Genomic DNA, 20,127 nt, shown 5'->3' with positions numbered 1-20,127 from the left:
TATTGTAATCAGCAGCAGAGGGAGCTACATTGTATTGTATTCAGCAGCAGAGGGAGCTACATTGTATTGTATTCAGCAGCAGATGGAGCGACATTGTATTGTATTCAGCAGCAGAGGGAGCTACATTGTATTGTATTCAGCAGCAGAGGGAGCTACATTGTATTGTATTCAGCAGCAGAGGGAGCGACATTGTATTGTATTCAGCAGCAGAGGGAGCTACATTGTATTGTATTCAGCAGCAGAGGAAGCGACATTGTATTGTATTCAGCAGCAGAGGGAGCTACATTGTATTGTATTCAGCAGCAGAGGGAGCGACATTGTATTGTATTCAGCAGCAGAGGGAGCTACATTGTATTGTATTCAGCAGCAGAGGAAGCGACATTGTATTGTATTCAGCAGCAGAGGGAGCTACATTGTATTGTATTCAGCAGCAGAGGGAGCTACATTGTATTGTATTCAGCAGCAGAGGGAGCTACATTGTATTGTATTCAGCAGCAGAGGGAGCTACATTGTATTGTATTGAGCAGCAGAGGGAGCTACATTGTATTGTATTCAGCAAGAGAGGGAGCTACATTGTATTGTATTCAGCAGCAGAGGGAGCGACATTGTATTGTATTCAGCAGCAGAGGGAGCTACATTGTATTGTATTCATCAGCAGAGGGAGCTAAATTGTATTGTAATCAGCAGCAGAGGGAGCGACATTGTATTGTATTCAGCAGCAGAGGGAGCTACATTGTATTGTATTCAGCAGCAGAGGGAGCTACATTGTATTGTATTCAGCAGCAGAGGGAGCGACATTGTATTGTATTCAGCAGCAGAGGGAGCGACATTGTATTGTATTCAGCAGCAGCAGAGGGAGCTACATTGTATTGTATTCAGCAGCAGAGGGAGCTGCATTGTATTGTAATCAAACACAAAAATACTGGCAAGAACTAGTCCCAAAAGAGCCAGTGGTCCAGTAGAAGCCCCCTACGTAACCGCACTCAGTAACACTAAAGTCTTTAGTAGGTAATGTAATGACTAGATGCACGGAACCAGGATCGTCCACAAATGAAAAAATGATATGATATATATACTAATAAAATCACTTTTAATGGTTATATATAGTACAGTATTAAAAAAAGGGATTGCTGCTAGCTCCTACGGGGCACTATTATGCTATTGGTGGCACTTATCAACAACTACTGACCTGATAGATCATTTCCCTGAATGACAGTATTTTTGATTTGCCCTTACCCCTACTGCACCGTTAACTTTATATACTATCTACCAATATTAATTGGGAGTGCTGGGGTCCCATTTTTTCTGTTTGTCTGCATTGTAATCAGCAGCAGGGGCGCTACATTTCACTGTAACTTTTTCCATGAGACCGGCCCCCTTGCATAAAACAAAACGCATAACTACTCTATTGTTGCGTGTGTCCCCCTCTCAATGCACTATATACAACAAATACAGAGGGACATATACACACATATATACTTTGTTAGAAAACCATAAATGCCCCTTTTTCCACAATGCCAAAGATATGCATTATACTTACTTCTTGGATGTTATTATTGGTAAATTCATTTTAGAACCTGCAAAAAAATAATAGCGCATTGTCTGCAAGCAGATTGGTGAGGAATACAATTTTCTGAAATTATAGTACTTGCCAGAATCTGGTATGCGGAGTCTAGGGTGGGGTTTGATTTTCTTTAGCTACTCCCTAAAGTGCCAAGTAATTGTGAGCTTAACATGAGTTTGCATAGGCAACACCCCCACCCTTCTCCATCTTTACTGACAGGGACAGGTGGGCCACTGGCGACAGGGACGGGCTGGCCTCCGGCGACAGGGACGGGCTGGCCTCCGGCGACAGGGACGGCTGGCGACAGGGACGGCCAGGCGACAGGGATGGGCAGGCCGCAGGTGATAGGCAGGCCGCAGGTGACAGGCAGGCCGCAGGTAACAGGCATGGGCAGGCCGCAGGTGACAGGGACGGGCAGGCCGCAGGTGACAGGGACGGGCAGGCCGCAGGTGACAGGGACGGGCAGGCCACAGACGACAGGGACGGGCAGGCAGCAGGTGACAGGCAGGCCGCAGATGACAGGCAGGCCGCAGGCGACAGGGACGGGCAGGCCACAGGCGACAGGGACGGGCAGGCCGCAGGTGACAGGCAGGCCGCAGGTGAGAGGCAGGCCGCAGGTGACAGGCAGGCCGCAGGTGAGAGGCAGGCCGCAGGTGACAGGGACAGGCCGCAGGTGACAGGCAGGCCGCAGGTGACAGGCAGGCCGCAGGTGACAGGCAGGCCGCAGGTGAGAGGCAGGCCGCAGGTGACAGGGACGGGCAGGCCGCAGGTGACAGGGATGGGCAGGCCGCAGGTGACAGGGACGGGCAGGCCGCAGTTGACAGGGATGGCTGGCAACAGGGACGGCCAGGCGACAGGGACGGGCAGGCTGCAGGTGACAGGCAGGCTGCAGGTGACAGGCAGGCCGCAGGTGACAGGGACGGCTGGCAACAGGGACGGCCAGGCGACAGGGACGGGCAGGCTGCAGGTGACAGGCAGGCTGCAGGTGACAGGCAGGCCGCAGGTGACAGGCAGGCCGCAGGTGACAGGCAGGCCGCAGGTGACAGGCAGGCCGCAGGCGACAGGGACGGGCAGGCCGCAGGCGACAGGGACGGGCAGGCCGCAGGTGACAGGGACGGGCAGGCCGCAGGTGACAGGCAGGCCCGGTCATTTCATGTTAGAGCTCTCGTAATTTCCAAATGAGCCACCAAAGCGAATTATTTATTTCAAGCACAATTACTATTAAGGAAGGTAAAATTAGATTGAAAGCTCTACGGGTCAGGGACTCCTTCTCCTAATGTTACTTCTATGTTTGAAGAGCTTCTTCCCATTATGTGTTATTTATATTATGTGTTATTTATTTGATTACCTCGTGTATTACTGCTGTGACGCGCTATGTACTGTACATTAATGGCGCTATATAAATAAAGACATACATAGCAGCTAAGACACCTGTACAGGCAGCTTCCATGATGCTCAGTGCACGCTGAAAAACGTACCTCTCCATTTGGCAGCCAGTTGTTGATCTCCGATGTTATACTGGGGTCTGCTTCTGGACAAAATGCCTTTCCCAAAATATCCCTATAAGAAAAATAAAAGGGGAACTAAACTCTAACGCCCGACACCTTTATCCGAGTCCCAGCATCTGAGACATCTTCCGGCATCTATGTATAGCAGTGAGCACCAGTCCTTAAGCGCTGCCATGTTCAAGTCCAGGGATGGTCAACTCCAGCAATCAAGGGCCACCAACAGGTCAGGCTTTAAGGATAACGTGATAGTACACTTATTAATGCCCTTATGTCCCCACAGGGGGAAGGGAACAGTGATGAGAATTGGTGACGCGAGCCAGGCTCCGGCATTTTGGGCACTGGTTCGATACTGCACGCGGACGCCCAAACACCCCAGGAGGACCCGAACTCCACACCCGGAACATTAGGATTTTTGGACCAACACTGATACGCACAATGCGCATTTTAACGGTCCAATCTGTTTTATTAATTATTATTTTTTTGCCGTTATTGTACTTTGTGATATATTTCTTCTTTCTCCTATATATACACCAATTCATCCTTGTGCATAGAGTATCTCCACTCAGCCTATGGGAGTTAAGTATTATATGTTCATGTTTGTTTGCTTCTTTTCAGCAGTCTGCTCACTACATGCACTCAAAGGTCATCTCTAGACACCATTGTGTTTAACCTAAGCAATTGTCATCACTGTTCACTGCCCCACACCTCTGGAATTCCCTTCCCCTCAATATCCCTCAATATCCCCTCAATATCCGACTAGCACCCTCTCTATCCGCATTTAAGACCCACCTCAAAACACACCTGCTTAAGGAAGCATTGGAGTAGCTCCATGGCTGATAATTAACACCTCATACATTAACCTTGGCCCCCTGCAGACGCACTTACCAGAACGCCCTCCTACTGTCTCTGTACGCTCTTCCTACCTACCAATTAGACTGTAAGCTCTTCGGAGTAGGGACTCCTTTTCCTAAATGTTACTTTTATGTCTGAAGCACTTCTTCCCATGATCTGTTATTTGTACTACAGTATTTGTTATTTATATGATTGTCACGCATATTACTGCTGTGAAGCGCTATGTACATTAATGGTGCTATATAAATAAAGACATACAAAACAATACTTCCATAAGGGGGACATAAGGGCATTAATAAGTGAACTATCACGTTATTAGCACCGTGATGATCTATATACACGTTGTGGTGAAGAGCGCACATTTGCTATAATGGCAGTTATACACTGATCTATTTGTATCTTTTTATTTTTTCCCATATCTGCTCCCCGCCATTGTTCCTGGGGACCAGCGCCGTGGAGGACTTTGTTCTTATCACGAAATCAGCGTAGGTTGGAGCACTAAGGGAACAAAACGAAAACACCTCATGGAGGGAGAGGGTTCCAAGACAATAATTACACTCACTCAAAACAGTAGTATACTTAGTAGGATCATTTTAGGTATTATCAATACTCTTAATACTAAGTATACTATGGCTTTGAGAGCATGTAATTGGGGTCTTGGAAACCTCTCCCTCATGCAGTGTTTTCTTTGTTCTTGTTTCTGCCATGTTCAACAATAAATGAATATTCTTTCAAAGTATAATATATAAAAACAAGGTGTAATAATACGGTGGAGCTATGTGTTCTTATCAAAAAAGGGAATGGCGCTAATGTTAAACATAATTGCAGATTTGAATTATTACTTCTCTGGAGTACTCTGACCTCTTTTCTTTCTAAAGACTATCATGACTCTATACATAATTATATACCGTATTACTAATGTTTAATATATTATAAATTATTTGTAATAAATGATATTCCCCAGTGAGCCTCTCACTACATAGGGGCTTATTCTACAAAACGCCAAAGTGGCAGAAATGAGTTTGTCTGAAAGCAGCCTGACCAGCGGGTACAGAATAAGTCCAATCACCAGCCTGGTTGGGAAGACAAGCCCTATTGCAACATGTCATGATAACAGAACGCGGTGTATGGAAGGTGGGGTGTATTTGTATGTGAGAACATTTGTAAATCCATATGTTTTAATTACATTGAGCAGGTGATAAAGGGGAGTCATTTGAGACGGGCGATTAGTTGTAATCTGACCTTCGCTTGTAAAAGAAACACATTTTCTATTTAAACTAGGATGCACTGCAGAGGTGTCACTATTCCGACAAACACTTTATTGCGATCAATTGTCCATGTCATTATATAAGTACAATAGTTATTGGAATATAATCAAAGCATGTAAACACTCAATATTTTAAATAAGTGAAATGTCCAACTTCAGACCCAATTTAGGCATATTTGAATTTTTGTTGATTCAAACATAACATTTTAAAATACAAAGTTACCTTTCCATACAAGAGCTCTATATCTTGCGGGCTCGTCACTACAACAGAATTATTAATAATTTCCGCCTGGCATATCTTGAAATCGTCAGCGTAAGAATCCTCATGAGACAAGGGGACGGGAAACGGCGATTGGTACGATTCGTACACTTTCCTCTTCCTTCTCGGGGCACGGAAATTTGCCTGCGACATTTTGCTTCTTTACACTTTCTGCTGATGTAAAAGAAAATGTGCACTGTATATTTAACTGGTTCTGTACATATCGGTTACGCGGTTCCATGTATTGGTCAAAAATGGAAATGAGCTACAGTAGTTATTTAAAGCAGGAACCCAAGCTGCTGTTTTTATTTATTTTTTCCTTTAATATGTGCATCAATACAATCCACACAATGATAAGTAATTAGCAAAGTTGCCGATCAATGAAGATTCGGCTCAGGGGTTCACTAAATGGCTGTCAGTGCAGCAGAAGAGGACCAAAGATGCAAAGTTCTGTGGGGAAGATCATGTGACCAGCCAGTCACTAGATACAATTGGTGCACTGCTAGAGAGAGGGGGCAGGGCTCTAAAAGGGGTGTGCCTGAGCCTGTTTCAGAAGAGGAAGGGGATGTGACTTTGTAAATGGTTGCTATAGAAACAAAAAATGCTTGTTACATTATAATACATAAAAAATGTAATTTTCTCATAGTACAGAACTGATTTATTTAAATTTAAAAAAAAACATACGTAGGATATTGCTTGGTCTGCAACTTTAAAATAAGGTTTTAAACATGAATCAAAGCATTATAATTGCATAGTATTTTAAAGGTATAACTCCCCCTTGGGCAAAATGAACTAATGCCAGTGACATGTTTAAGGGGTTACATCTGTGTAAGTGAATCACTGCTTCTATTTTATGTATTATATACAAATAAATCAAGAGATAGAAGTACTTTCTTGGTAAAATGACCTTTGCATATAATACATGCAGTGTCTTCATACGAGGTGCTAACTTGTACGCTCCTGTATCCCACAATGCACCATTTCTTGTGCCCAATATAGCAACATCGCAGTTTCATGAACCTGCCCCACAGACCTCAATGCATTTTGCAAGAAAAACTTTTTCTTTATAACTAAACATCTAAAAGAAGGCGGTCAATGCAGGCGCCGAAAATCCCCATATACATAAATAAATAGAGATCAACATCGTGACCGAGGAACAGACGCGAGCAGCGCGCTATTGCAACGCTATGTGACATCTCGGACCCAGCCGTGAATAATACAAATGGTGCACTAGAGAACAACTTAACCCCTGAGCTGCCAGGGAGGGCATGCACCGCATTGCACTGCAATACAGAGAGGCCTGCAGCACATTGCACTGCAATACAGAGGCCTGCACCGCATTGCACTGCAATACAGAGGCATGCACCGCATTGCACTGCAATACAGAGACCTGCACCACATTGCACTGCAATACAGAGGCCTGCAACGCATTGCACTGCAATACAGAGGCCTGCACCGCAATACAGAGGCCTGCAACGCATTGCGCTGCAATACAGAAACCTGCACCGCATTGCCCTGCAATAGAGAGGCCTGCACCGCATTGCCCTGCAATAGAGAGGCCTGCACCGCATTGCACTGCAATACAGAGAGGCCTGCACCGCATTGCACTGCAATACAGAGATGCCTGCACCGCATTGCACTGCAATAGAGACCTGCACCGCATTGCATTGCAATAGAGAGGCCTGCACCACATTGTGCTGCAATAGAGGCCTGCACCGCATTGCACTGCAATACAGAGGCATGCATCGCATTGCACTGCAATAAAGAGGCCTGCAAGGCATTGCACTGCAATACAGAGGCCTGCACCGCATTGCACTGCAATACAGAGGCCTGCACCGCATTGCACTGCAATACAGAGACCTGCAACACATTGCACTGCAATACAGAGGCCTGCAAGGCATTGCACTGCAATACAGAGGCCTGCAACGCATTGCGCTGCAATACAGAAACCTGCAAGGCATTGCACTGCAATACAGAGGCCTGCAAGGCATTGCCCTGCAATACAGAGGCCTGCACTGCAATACAGAGGCCTGCAACACATTGCACTGCAATACAGAGGCCACATTAACCCCTGCAATGCTAGCAATGTTTCGCTGGCCCTGAAGGGGCGGCCATGTTTATTACACCCCACAGTAATGCATGTGTGATGATACCCAGGCGCAGAGCGCTGTGCGTCAGCACGCAGTATAATTACCGGCCGCACACACGCGCTGAGGATCCAGCCGCACTGCATGGAACGCACCGTGTGGTCACGTGACAGCAGGGTACCGTATTCCTTCTATAAAACGTGCAGTGGCTGGTAGGAAACTTGTACCGTAGTTCTTCTACTATAGGCGAATGTGCCCTCCCAAGTCACATGCAGACGTGTTTGTATTGTATGGTATGTCTTTATGTACATAGCGCTTCACATATACATGACGCACGCATCGCGCCATCGGGCACACACGCCATTGTGTTTAGGCGCGTGCGGAAATGGGGCGAGATGAACGCGTTATAGCACTAACGCCTGTACATCTGTATACAGTGAAGAAGGGACCTGTGAGGTCTCATAAATCAAGGGGGGTCAACTCCAGTCCTTAAGCCCCCCCACAGGTCAGGTTTTCAGGATATCCCTACTTCAGCACAAGTGGCGAATCAGTCCCTGCTTCAGCATAAGTGGCTCAATCAGATTGAACCTCCTGTGCTGAAGCTGGGATATCCTGAAAACCAGACCTGTTGGAAGGGGGGAGGGTATGGGGGCTTGAGGAGTGGAGTTGAGCCCGTGTACAGTATGGGCCAACATGTCATATTCTACAGCTGGACCTGTTAGTCTATGTAGCAGGTACTGTGCTTATCTCGTATGTTCCTTACCTATTGCCCCCCTGCAGACATGCGTGGGATGGACTTATATCTTTATATCTACTATATATTTGTGAAATCACTGTATGTCTGCGTCCCAAGGGTCAATCGCATTGGACCTTGGGCCTGTCACTCCTGCTCAGGCCATGCCCGCCCCCGCACACCTCTCATTGGCCTACGTCCAACACCAATGCCACACTGTCCCACCCCTCACTGACTCTCATTGGCCTGCGTCCAATGCCCGCCCCCGCACACCTCTCATTGGCCTGCGTCCCACCCCTCACTGACTCTCATTGGCCTGCGTCCAATGCCCGCCCCCGCACACCTCTCATTGGCCTGCGTCCCACCCCTCACTGACTCTCATTGGCCTGCGTCCAATGCCCGCCCCCGCACACCTCTCATTGGCCTGCGTCCCACCCCTCACTGACTCTCATTGGCCTGCGTCCAATGCCCGCCCCCGCACACCTCTCATTGGCCTGCGTCCAATGCCCGCCCCCGCACACCTCTCATTGGCCTGCGTCCAACACCAATGCCCTAATACTTCCACACCGTCCCACCCCTCACGCTTTGCTTTTGCAACACCTAATCCTCAACCTGCTCTGGGGCCACGCTTCACAGCTATGAAAACCTTCACGTCTGCTACCACAGACTGCCGAATCAGGTACAGCAGTGTTTCCCAAACTGTGTGCCGCGGCTTGGCTAGAGGGGCGCCGCGATCAGGGCCGCCAGCAGCGGGAAACAAGGGCTGCTAGCTCATTTAAAAAAAAAAAACAAAACAAACCTCTGAGGGGAAGCAGAGGAGCGGTCACGTGACCGCTCCCATCCAATGGGGCTGCAGCCTGCCCGGCATTGCAACTGCAGAGCCACAGACAGCACCAAGCAGAGCCACAGACAGCACCAAGGTGTGTCTGTGTGTGTGTGTGTGTGTGTGTGTGTGTGTGTGTGTGTGTGTGTGTGTGTGTGTGTGTGTGTGTGTGTGTGTGTGTGTGTGTAAAACGGGCTGCAGGGTGTGTGTGTGTATATGTATATATGTGTGGTGTGTGTGTGTATATATGTATATATGTGTGGTGTGTGTGTGTGTGAGAAAAACGGGCTGCAGGGGGTGTGTGAAAAACGGGCTGCAGGGTGTGTGTGTGTTGTGTGTGTGTGTGTGTGTGTGTGTGTGTGTGTGTGTGTGTGAAAAACGGGCTGCAGGGGGTGTATGTGTGTGTGTGTGTGTGTGTGTGTGTGTCTGTGTGTGTGTGTGTGTGTGTGTGTGTGTGTGTGTGTGTGTGTGTGTGTGTGTGTGTGTGTGTGTGTGTGTGTGTGTGTGTGTGTAAAACGGGCTGCAGGGTGTGTGTGTGTATATGTATATATGTGTGGTGTGTGTGTGTATATATGTATATATGTGTGGTGTGTGTGTGTGTGAGAAAAACGGGCTGCAGGGGGTGTGTGAAAAACGGGCTGCAGGGTGTGTGTGTGTTGTGTGTGTGTGTGTGTGTGTGTGTGTGTGTGTGTGTGTGTGAAAAACGGGCTGCAGGGGGTGTATGTGTGTGTGTGTGTGTGTGTGTGTGTGTCTGTGTGTGTGTGTGTGTGTGTGTGTGTGTGTGTGTGTGTGTGTGTGTGTGTGTGTGTGTGTGTGTGTGTGTGTGTGTGTGTGTAAAACGGGCTGCAGGGTGTGTGTGTGTATATGTATATATGTGTGGTGTGTGTGTGTATATATGTATATATGTGTGGTGTGTGTGTGTGTGAGAAAAACGGGCTGCAGGGGGTGTGTGAAAAACGGGCTGCAGGGTGTGTGTGTGTTGTGTGTGTGTGTGTGTGTGTGTGTGTGTGTGTGTGTGTGTGAAAAACGGGCTGCAGGGGGTGTATGTGTGTGTGTGTGTGTGTGTGTGTGTGTGTGTGTGTGTGAAAAACGGGCTGCAGGGTGTGTGTGAAAAACGGGCTGCAGGGGGTGTGTGTGTTGCGTGTGTGTGTGTGTGTGTGTGTGAAAAACGGGCTGCAGGGGGTGTGTGTGTGTGTGTGTGTGTGTGTGTGTGTGTGTGTGTGTGTGTGTGTGTGTGTGTGTGTGTGTGTGTGAAAAACAGGCTGCAGGGTGTGTGTGTGTGTATATATGTGTGGTGTGTGTATATATGTGTGGTGTGTGTGTGTGTGTGTATATGTATATATGTGTGTGTATGTGTGGTGTGTATATATATATATATATGTGTATATATATATATATATATATAAGTTCTTCAGTATTAGGTGATACCTTTTTTATTGGACTAACAAAAAAAAAAGGTATCACCTAATACTGAAGAACTCATTTATTCTGCACTATCGCAACTGGACTAACACGGCTACTTTCTGCTTTATATATATATATAATGTGTGGTGTGTATATATGTATGTGTGGTGTGTATATCTACTATATATTTCTGAAATGTCTGTATGTTTGTCTGCATGCCATGTGTCCCTAGGGCCAATCGCATTGCACCTTTGGCCTGTCACTCCACCTCAACACTGTCCCACCCCTCACCACACTGTCCCACCCCTCACTGACTCTCATTGGCCTTCGGCCAACACCACTGCCACACTGTCCCACCCCTCACCCCACTGTCCCACCCCTCACTGACTCTCATTGGCCTTTGGCCAACACCACTGCCACACTGTCCCACCCCTCACCCCACTGTCCCACCCCTCACTGACTCATTGGCCTTTGGCCAACACCACTGCCACATTGTCCCACCCCTCAGTGACCTTTGGGAATGCTTCTAAGCACCTAACACTCACCGCACTGCCTCTTACAAACACCCCCCTCCACCACCACCCCCCCAACCTCATGCACCCCCCTCCACCACCACCCCCCTCAACCTCATGAACCCCCCTCCACCATCACCCCCCCCCAACCTCATGCACACTACAAACGCACGCCACAGCTCTCCCGCTACTGCAGCCCATCACCAACCCCCCTCACCCAAACATACAACGCACGATGCTCCATCACCCCCCCCCACTCACACCAACAGCAAACGCACGCTGCTGAACATACAACGCACGATGCTCCATCACACCCACCCCCCCTCACCCGAACATCCCCGGAGCACACCCAAAACTACCCCACCCCCCTCACCCATACATCCACCGCACGATGCTCCTCCGGAGCCCCTCACCCCCCCCCCACCATCCACCGCACGATGCTGCTCCGGAGCCCCTCACCCCCCCCCCACTCACCCGAACATCCACCGCACGATGCTGCTCCGGAGCCCCTCACCCCCCTCCTCACCCTCTGTCCGCCCCCCCCCCTTTCCTGGCCGCTGGCCCGCAACAACGGAACTACCCCCTATCACCACTCCGCGGGACCTCAACATCACCCGCTCTCCCAGAGCACCCTCTCTCTCGGTGCTCACCCGCTCCCCCGGTGCTCCCCCCCTCCCCCCCCCAGAGCACCCTCCCTCCCCCCCCCCCAGAGCACCCTCCCTCCCCCCCCCCCCCCAGAGCACCCTCTCCCCCCCCCCCCCCAGAGCACCCTCTCTCCCGGTGCTCACCCGCTCTCCCGGTTCTCCCCCCCCCCAGAGCACGCTGTCGCTGCTCTCACCTTCAGGCCTAAAGGCCGCGCCCCCAGCTCCCCATCCCCGCGCGCGCTGCTCCGGCTCTCAGGCCTAGCTGTCTCTGTCGGGAGCTGCACGGGCCGCAGCCCACACACCCCCTCACCTGAGCGTCTCAGCTCCGCATCGCCGGGGGGAACCGCCGAGGAACCCGAGGAGGAGCGCGGCCCGGTGCGAGGTAAGTAACCGCACGGGAAGAGATCTTTCACCCCCGGCCCTTCACCCCACCCGGCACTTCACCCCACCCGGCCTGGCGCTTCACCCGGCCCGGCGCTTCACCCGGGCCGGCGCTTCACCCCCCCCCGCCCTGGCCCTTCACCCCCCCCTGGCCCTTCACCCGCCCTGGCCCTTCACCCCCCCCCCCCTGCCCTTCACCCCCCCCCCCCGGCCCTTCACCCCCCCCCCGGCCCTTCACCCCCCCCCCCCGGCCCTGCCCTTCACCCCCCCCCCCCCGGCCCTGTCCTTCACCCCCCCCGGCCCTGCCCCCCCCCCCGGCCCTGCCCTTCACCCCCCCCCCCGGCCCTGCCCTTCACCCCCCCCCCCCCGGCCCTTCACCCCCCCGGCCCTGCCCTTCACCCCCCCCCCCGGCCCTGCCCTTCAACCCCCCCCCCCCGTCCCTGCCCTTCACCCCCCCCCCGGCCCTGCCCTTCACCCCCCCCCCTCCGGCCCTGCCCTTCACCCCCCCCCCGGCCCTGCCCTTCACCCCCCCCCCGGCCCTGCCCTTCACCCCCCCCCCCCGGCCCTGCCCTTCACCCCCCCCCCGGCCCTGCCTTCGCCCCCGGCCCTGCCCTTCGCCACCCCCCCCGGCCCTGCCCTTCACCCCGCCCGTCCCTGCCCTTCACCCCTGCCCTTCGCTCCCGCCCTTCGCCCCCACCCTCCCTGCCCTTCGCTCCCACCCTCCCTGCCCTTCGCTCCCTGCCCTTTGCCCCCACCCTCCCTGCCCTTCGCCCCCACCCTCCCTGCCCTTCGCCCCCACCCTCCCTGCCCTACACGTACACACACGTACACACACGTACACACACGTACACACACGTACACACACGTATACACACGTACACACACACGTATATACACACACACGTAGGCACATGTATACACACACGCGTAGACACACACGCGTAGACACACACGCGTAGACACACACACGTACACATACACACGCAGGCACACGTAGACACGTAGACACGCAGGCACACGTAGACACGCAGGCACACGTAGACACGCAGGCACACGTAGACACGCAGGCACACGTAGACACGCAGGCACACGTACACACACGCAGACACGTACACACACACGCAGACACGTACACACACGTATACGTAGACACACACGCACGTGTACACACACACACACGTGTACACACACACACACACACACGTGTACACACACACACACACGTGTACACACACGTGTACACACACACACACACACACGTGTACACACACACACACGTGTACACACACACACACGTGTACACACACACACACACACGTGTACACACACACACACGTGTACACACACACACACGTGTACACACACACACACACGTGTACACACACACACACGTGTACACACACACACACGTGTACACACACACACACGTGTACACACACACACACACGTGTACACACACACACACGTGTACACACACACACACGTGTACACACACACACACGTGTACACACACACACACACACACGTGTACACACACACACGTGTACACACACACACGTGTGTACACACACACACACGTGTACACACACACACACGTGTACACACACACACACACACGTGTACACACACACACACACGTGTACACACACACACACGTGTACACACACACACAAACGTGTACACACACACACGTGTACACACACACACACACGTGTACACACACACACACGTGTACACACACACACGTGTACACACACACGTGTACACACACACACACACGTGTACACACACACACACACACGTGTACACACACACACACACACACACACATGTACACACACACACACACGTGTACACACACACACACACGTGTACACACACACGTGTACACACACACACACGTGTACACACACACACACGTGTACACACACACACACGTGTACACACACACACACGTGTACACACACACACACGTGTACACACACACACGTGTACACACACACACGTGTACACACACACACACGTGTACACACACACACACGTGTACACACACACACGTGTACACACACACGTGTACACACACACACACACACACACACGTGTACACACACACACACACACACACGTGTACACACACACACACACGTGTACACACACACACACACGTGTACACACACACACACACACGTGTACACACACACACACACACACACGTGTACACACACACACACACGTGTACACACACACACGTGTACACACACACACACACACGTGTACACACACACACACACACACGTGTACACACACACACACACGTGTACACACATACACACATACACACATACACACACACACATACACACGTGTACACACACACACACATGTGTACACACACACACGTGTACACACACACACACACGTGTACACACACACACACACGTGTACACACACACACACACACGTGTACACACATACACACACGTGTACACACACACACACGTGTACACACACACACACACACACGTGTACACACACACACACACACGTGTACACACACACACACACGTGTACACACACACACGTGTACACACACACACGTGTACACACACACACACGTGACCACACACACACACACACGTGTACACACACACACACACACACACACACGTGTACACACACACACACGTGTACACACACACACGTGTACACACACACGTGTACACACACACACACGTGTACACACACACACACACGTGTACACACACACACGTGTACACACACACACGTGTACACATACACACACACGTGTACACACACACACACACACACGTGTATACACACACACACGTGTATACACACACACGTGTATACACACACACACACGTGTATACACACACACACACACACGTGTATATACACACACACACACGTGTATACACACACACACACGTGTATACACACACACACGTGTATACACACACACACACACGTGTATACACACACACACACGTGTATACACACACACGTGTATACACACACACGTGTATACACACACACGTGTATACACACACACACACGTGTATACACACACACACACGTGTATACACACACACACACGTGTATACACACACACACACGTGTATACACACACACACGTGTATACACACACACGTACACATACACAATGTATACAAACAAACATGTATACACACACACACACACATGTATACACACATGTATACACACACGTGTGTATATATACACACACACACGTATACACACACATACACTATCCCCAGCACCACCACATCAGCACACCGGTATCCCATGCCCCCCCCCCCCCCCAGCACACTGGCATTCTCGGCTCCCCACCATTCCCAGCCCCCATCAACACCATCAGCACCCACACATTGGCACCTTCGCACCTCCCCATCGGCACACCCACATCCGCACCCCCACATCAGCAACAAACCCTCCCAAATCAGCACACCGATACAATCACCATCAGTACAGCCACAGCAGCAGTACCACCGCACACTGCCATGGGCCGCGTGGACCACTCCCCACCCAAATGCCACCCCCACACCACAAACATCCCGGGCAACGCCGGGGCTCTCAGCTAGTCCTAAATATAACAGAAAGACAATCAGCAAATGGGGTCTGACATTGTACAATAGACAGAAATATGGACAGACTGGCTGCAGCAGGAGGTATGCTATGTTTCCATGTGTAATCAGTATGTATGAGTACACAAGTGTGGGTCTGTGTGTCAGTATGAGTACACATGTGTGGGTCTGTGTGTCAGTATGAGTACACATGTGTGGGTCTGTGTGTCAGTATATGAGTACACAAGTGTGGGTCTGTGTGTCAGTATATGAGTTCACATGTGTGGGTCTGTGTGTCAGTATGAGTACACATGTGTGGGTCTGTGTGTCAGTATGAGTACACATGTGTGGGTCTGTGTGTCAGTATATGAGTACACAAGTGTGGGTCTGTGTGTCAGTATGTATGAGTTCACATGTGTGGGTCTGTGTGTCAGTATATGAGTACACATGTGTGGGTCTATGTGACAGTATATGAGTACACAAGTGTGGGTCTGTGTGTCAGTATATGAGTACACAAGTGTGGGTCTGTGTGTCAGTATATGAGTTCACATGTGTGTACCTTTGTACATGTTTATATGCGAAAAAATGCTACAACCATTAACCCTTTTGCTTTGAAATGTATTGCTGGCTCATCTGGCAGGAAAGGGGTTAAAACGTGGGCTTACAAAACATTCGCCCGTCCCTTACCCTCCAGCTATCCCTATGAGCAGGCCCTGTGCCTGTGTTTATGTCCTGTACAGTGTGTATTACGCTTTGCGTGCCCGTGGGGCCTGGCGCCCCCTGGGTGTCCAGTGATGCAGTAGCTACGCAGTGCGTTGTCTTCCTTCACTGGAGCTCAGGCCGCGATCTGATGGGTCACATGATGGCGGGTGCCCCGCGGCGGGCCCTCTGGTACTGAAAGGGTTACATTCAGCTCGCCCCATTCCTGGTTGGAGTTCGGAACCTTCAGATGGTTAGCGGGAAATGGCTGATTTCTCTGATACGGATAAGGGACTGAACCCCACTCCTGCGGTTTATTTATATAAATATAGGGAATACACACACTTTATTGGTGATATGATCCTGTATATGGTAAATTGCATGTTACAGTGTCTCCTTAGGAGCTTGGAAACTCCTTTATCCCCGCACTGACACAGCAAATAACGTGCAGCCATTTTCATCTCCACCAGCCAAATGTGGCAGAGCCTGCTTTCGGGGGCAGTTCCATGGCGTCCGAAGTGGCCATTTTATCTATTTTCGGCTTAAAATCCCCATTGACTTTACTGGGGATTTGAAGACCAAAAACAGTCAGAACGGCCACTCCTGGGCGTCAGAGTTTGCCCCTTTCTATCCCGTGGCAAGCCTTGTCATTGATAGGAGATGATGGTGTCTTCACTGTGAGTCCTGTAAAAAATCTTTGGATGTTTTGTCATGTGTATCAAGATGTGTCCTGTAACCGCTTGTTGCTTTCAGCTAGGAACATGCCCTTTAAGATAGCCCCTGTCAGAGGAAAGGGGACCTTAAGTTGTGGGCAGTGGCGGATTTACAAAAATGCCGCCCTTTGGCACTTACCTGGTCCCACGCTCCTCCTTCGTGCCGCCTGCCTCCTTCTGCAGCGTCTGAGATCAGATGCATTGTAAGGAACCCCAACCCTCTCTAATAGCGCGTCTGATATCAGATGCATTGTAAGGAACCCCAACCCTCTCTAATAGCGCGTCCGGGATCAGATGCATTGTAATGAACCCCACCCTCTCTAATAGCGTGTCTGAGATCAGATGCATTGTAAGGAACCCCAACCCTCTCTAATAGCGCGTCCGAGATCAGATGCATTGTAAATATTTCTGTATTTGGTACAAAAATGACCTGAAAATTGCAAGGAACTCTTTAGGGATGGCCGGGAACCAAGTCAAATACCACGCTCAGATGGTGTCCTTTGGTGGCCTATACCACGCTCAGATGGTGTCCTGTATACAGGTATACCATGCTCATATGGCATCTGTGTTGGGGTATACCATGCTCATATGGCATCTGTGTTGGGATATACCATGCTCAGATGGTGTCCTGTGTTAGGGTACACCATGCTCAGGTGGCGACCGTATTCCATGCTCAGATGGTGCCCGTGTTGGGGTATACCATGCTCAGATGGTGTCCGTGTTGGGGTATACCATGCTCAGATGGTGCCCGTGTTGGGGTATACCATGCTCAGATGGTGCCCGTGTTAGGGTATACCATGCTCATGTGGTGCCCGTGTTGGGGTATACCATGCTCAGATGGTGCCTGTGTTGGGGTATACCATGCTCATGTGGTGCCTGTGTTGGGGTATACCATGCTCAGATGGTGCCCGTGTTGGGGTATACCATGCTCAGATGGTGCCCGTGTTTGGGTATACCATGCTCAGATGGTGCCCGTGTTGGGGTATACCATGCTCAGGTGGCGCCTGTGTTGGGGTATACCATGCTCAGATGGTGCCCGTGTTGGGGTATACCATGCTCAGATGGTTCCCGTGTTGGGGTATACCATGCTCATGTGGTGCCCGTGTTGGGGTATACCATGCTCAGATGGTGTCCTGTGTTAGGGTACACCATGCTCAGGTGGCGACCGTATACCATGCTCAGATGGTGTCCTGTGTTGGGGTATACCATGCTCAGATGGTGTCCTGTATTGGGGTATACCATGCTCAGATGGTGTCCTGTGTTTGGGTATTCGATGCTCAGATGGTGTCCTGTGTTGGGGTATTCCATGCTCAGATGGTGTCCTGTGTTGGGGTATTCCATGCTCAGATGGTGTCCTGTGTTTGGGTATACCATGCTCATGTGGTGCCCGTGTTGGGGTATACCATGCTCAGATGGTGTCCTGTGTTGGGGTATTCCATGCTCAGATGGTGTCCTGTGTTGGGGGATACCATGCTCATGTGGTGCCCGTGTTGGGGTATACCATGCTCAGATGGTGCCCGTGTTGGGGTATACCATGCTCAGATGGTGTCCTGTGTTGGGGTATTCCATACTCAGATGGTGTCCTGTGTTTGGGTATACCATGCTCATGTGGTGCCCGTGTTGGGGTATATCATGCTCAGATGGTGCCTGTGTTGGGGTATACCATGCTCATGTGGTGCCTGTGTTGGGGTATACCATGCTCAGATGGTGCCTGTGTTTGGGTATACCATGCTCATGTGGTGCCCGTGTTGGGGTATACCATGCTCAGATGGTGCCTGTGTTGGGGTGTACCATGCTCATGTGGTGCCTGTGTTGGGGTATACCATGCTCAGATGGTGCCTGTGTTGGTGTATACCATGCTCATGTGATGCCTGTGTTGGGGTATACCATGCTCAGGTGGCGCCTGTGTTGGGGTATACCATGCTCAGGGGGCGCCTGTGTTGGGGTATACCATGCTCAGGTGGCGCCCGTGTTGGGGTATACCATGCTCATGTGGTGCCCGTGTTGGGGTATATGTTGGCATCTTATACATAAATGTAGAAGAAGATGATGACGATAATGATGCTAATTATGAGACACAATAAGTTGCAGTTTTGGGCTTTGATCTCTAGATGTCACTAGTGTCAATGTATTAAAAAAGTGTTCAGTCTACAGTAGTGCTAAGTACACACAGTATCACTCACTAAACTACAGTTTAGTTACTTTAAATCTTACTTGTATTGCAAAAGACCATACATCCAAAAATTGCCCCATAACTAAAATTAGAGGTTTATTTAATCACTTATTAAATAAATAAATATAGAAACAAATACATTTAAACTTTTTCTTGACAATAGGCCAGTATCACAAAGAGAAGAGACTTTAGAAAATACATTCTGTTTTTATTTTTTGCAAATATATTGTCCATAATCCCTATTGTTTTATCTGTAGTTATTAATATTTTACATTTGTTATGTCAGGTCAACCAAAAGATTGAAAAAAGTTTACAGTTTGTCATTCCACTGAAAATTGTAAGTAATCAACCAGATAAATAAAAGCAGTTTGTTATAACTATTACATGTTGTGTTTAGTTCTGAGCACATTTTTGGAATAGGGAAGAAGTTTTCAATGTTGCTGTCATGGTTTCTGCAGATTATCTCAGCAAAGTGACCACTTAGCCAGACTATTTCACTCTATAAGTAGTGAGAAAATGGTTCTGACATCAGTACGTATTATACAGGTGGTATAGGATGAATCTTGGTTGTCCAAATATGACTGGGGATTGGGGAACAGACCCTCCCGCACTGCCCATCAGATCATCCATAAACACAGTTTAGATGCACACAACAGGATATAATTGAAATTAACATTTTATTACGGATCGTTGAGACAAAAGGTTAATAACCCAATGTTTCGGTGAAACACACAAGCACCTTTATCTCAACTCTCTGCAATCAGATGTTCATTTCAACTATATTCTGTTGTGTGCGGTGACTAGCTGTGTTTAAAGACTGTTTCTCTTTTTGTTGTAACTAGTATTTTATTTAAAATAAGTGTAGATAGAATGGGTGTTACAATACAATATCTGCAGTCTAAA

General features: G+C 49.9%; 1 protein-coding gene and 1 long non-coding RNA gene across 4 annotated transcripts in view; one reads left to right on the top strand and one right to left on the bottom strand.

Moving 5' to 3' along the window:
- Positions 1-7,721, bottom strand: part of TSEN2 (tRNA splicing endonuclease subunit 2) — a 20,370-nt gene extending 12,649 nt beyond the window's left edge. Inside the window, exons 1-4 of one of the 2 annotated variants that reach the window (XM_075574954.1) lie at positions 7,645-7,721; positions 5,415-5,621; positions 3,043-3,124; positions 1,541-1,577 (exon numbers count right to left, since the gene is read on the bottom strand). In XM_075574954.1, coding sequence (XP_075431069.1) covers positions 1,541-1,577; positions 3,043-3,124; positions 5,415-5,603 — 308 coding nt within the window. In that variant the 5' untranslated portion in view covers positions 5,604-5,621; positions 7,645-7,721. Of the gene's footprint in view, positions 1-1,540; positions 1,578-3,042; positions 3,125-5,414; positions 5,625-7,644 lie in introns of both variants that reach the window. The other variant, XM_075574953.1, reaches the window with a different exon arrangement.
- Positions 7,722-8,797: 1,076 nt separating this feature from the next.
- Positions 8,798-20,127, top strand: part of LOC142468511 (uncharacterized) — a 47,202-nt gene continuing 35,872 nt past the window's right edge. The window contains exons 1-2 of one of the 2 annotated variants that reach the window (XR_012788677.1): positions 8,798-8,949; positions 19,511-19,561. This is a non-coding gene — a long non-coding RNA (uncharacterized LOC142468511). Of the gene's footprint in view, positions 8,950-9,120; positions 9,191-19,510; positions 19,562-20,127 lie in introns of those variants that run through there. The other variant, XR_012788678.1, reaches the window with a different exon arrangement.

This window comes from Ascaphus truei, chromosome 17, assembly GCF_040206685.1.
Source record: "Ascaphus truei isolate aAscTru1 chromosome 17, aAscTru1.hap1, whole genome shotgun sequence".
Classification (NCBI taxonomy): Eukaryota; Metazoa; Chordata; class Amphibia; order Anura; family Ascaphidae; genus Ascaphus; species Ascaphus truei.
The sequence above is the reverse complement of the archived record's forward strand: the minus strand, read 5'-3'. Positions and strand labels throughout refer to the sequence as shown.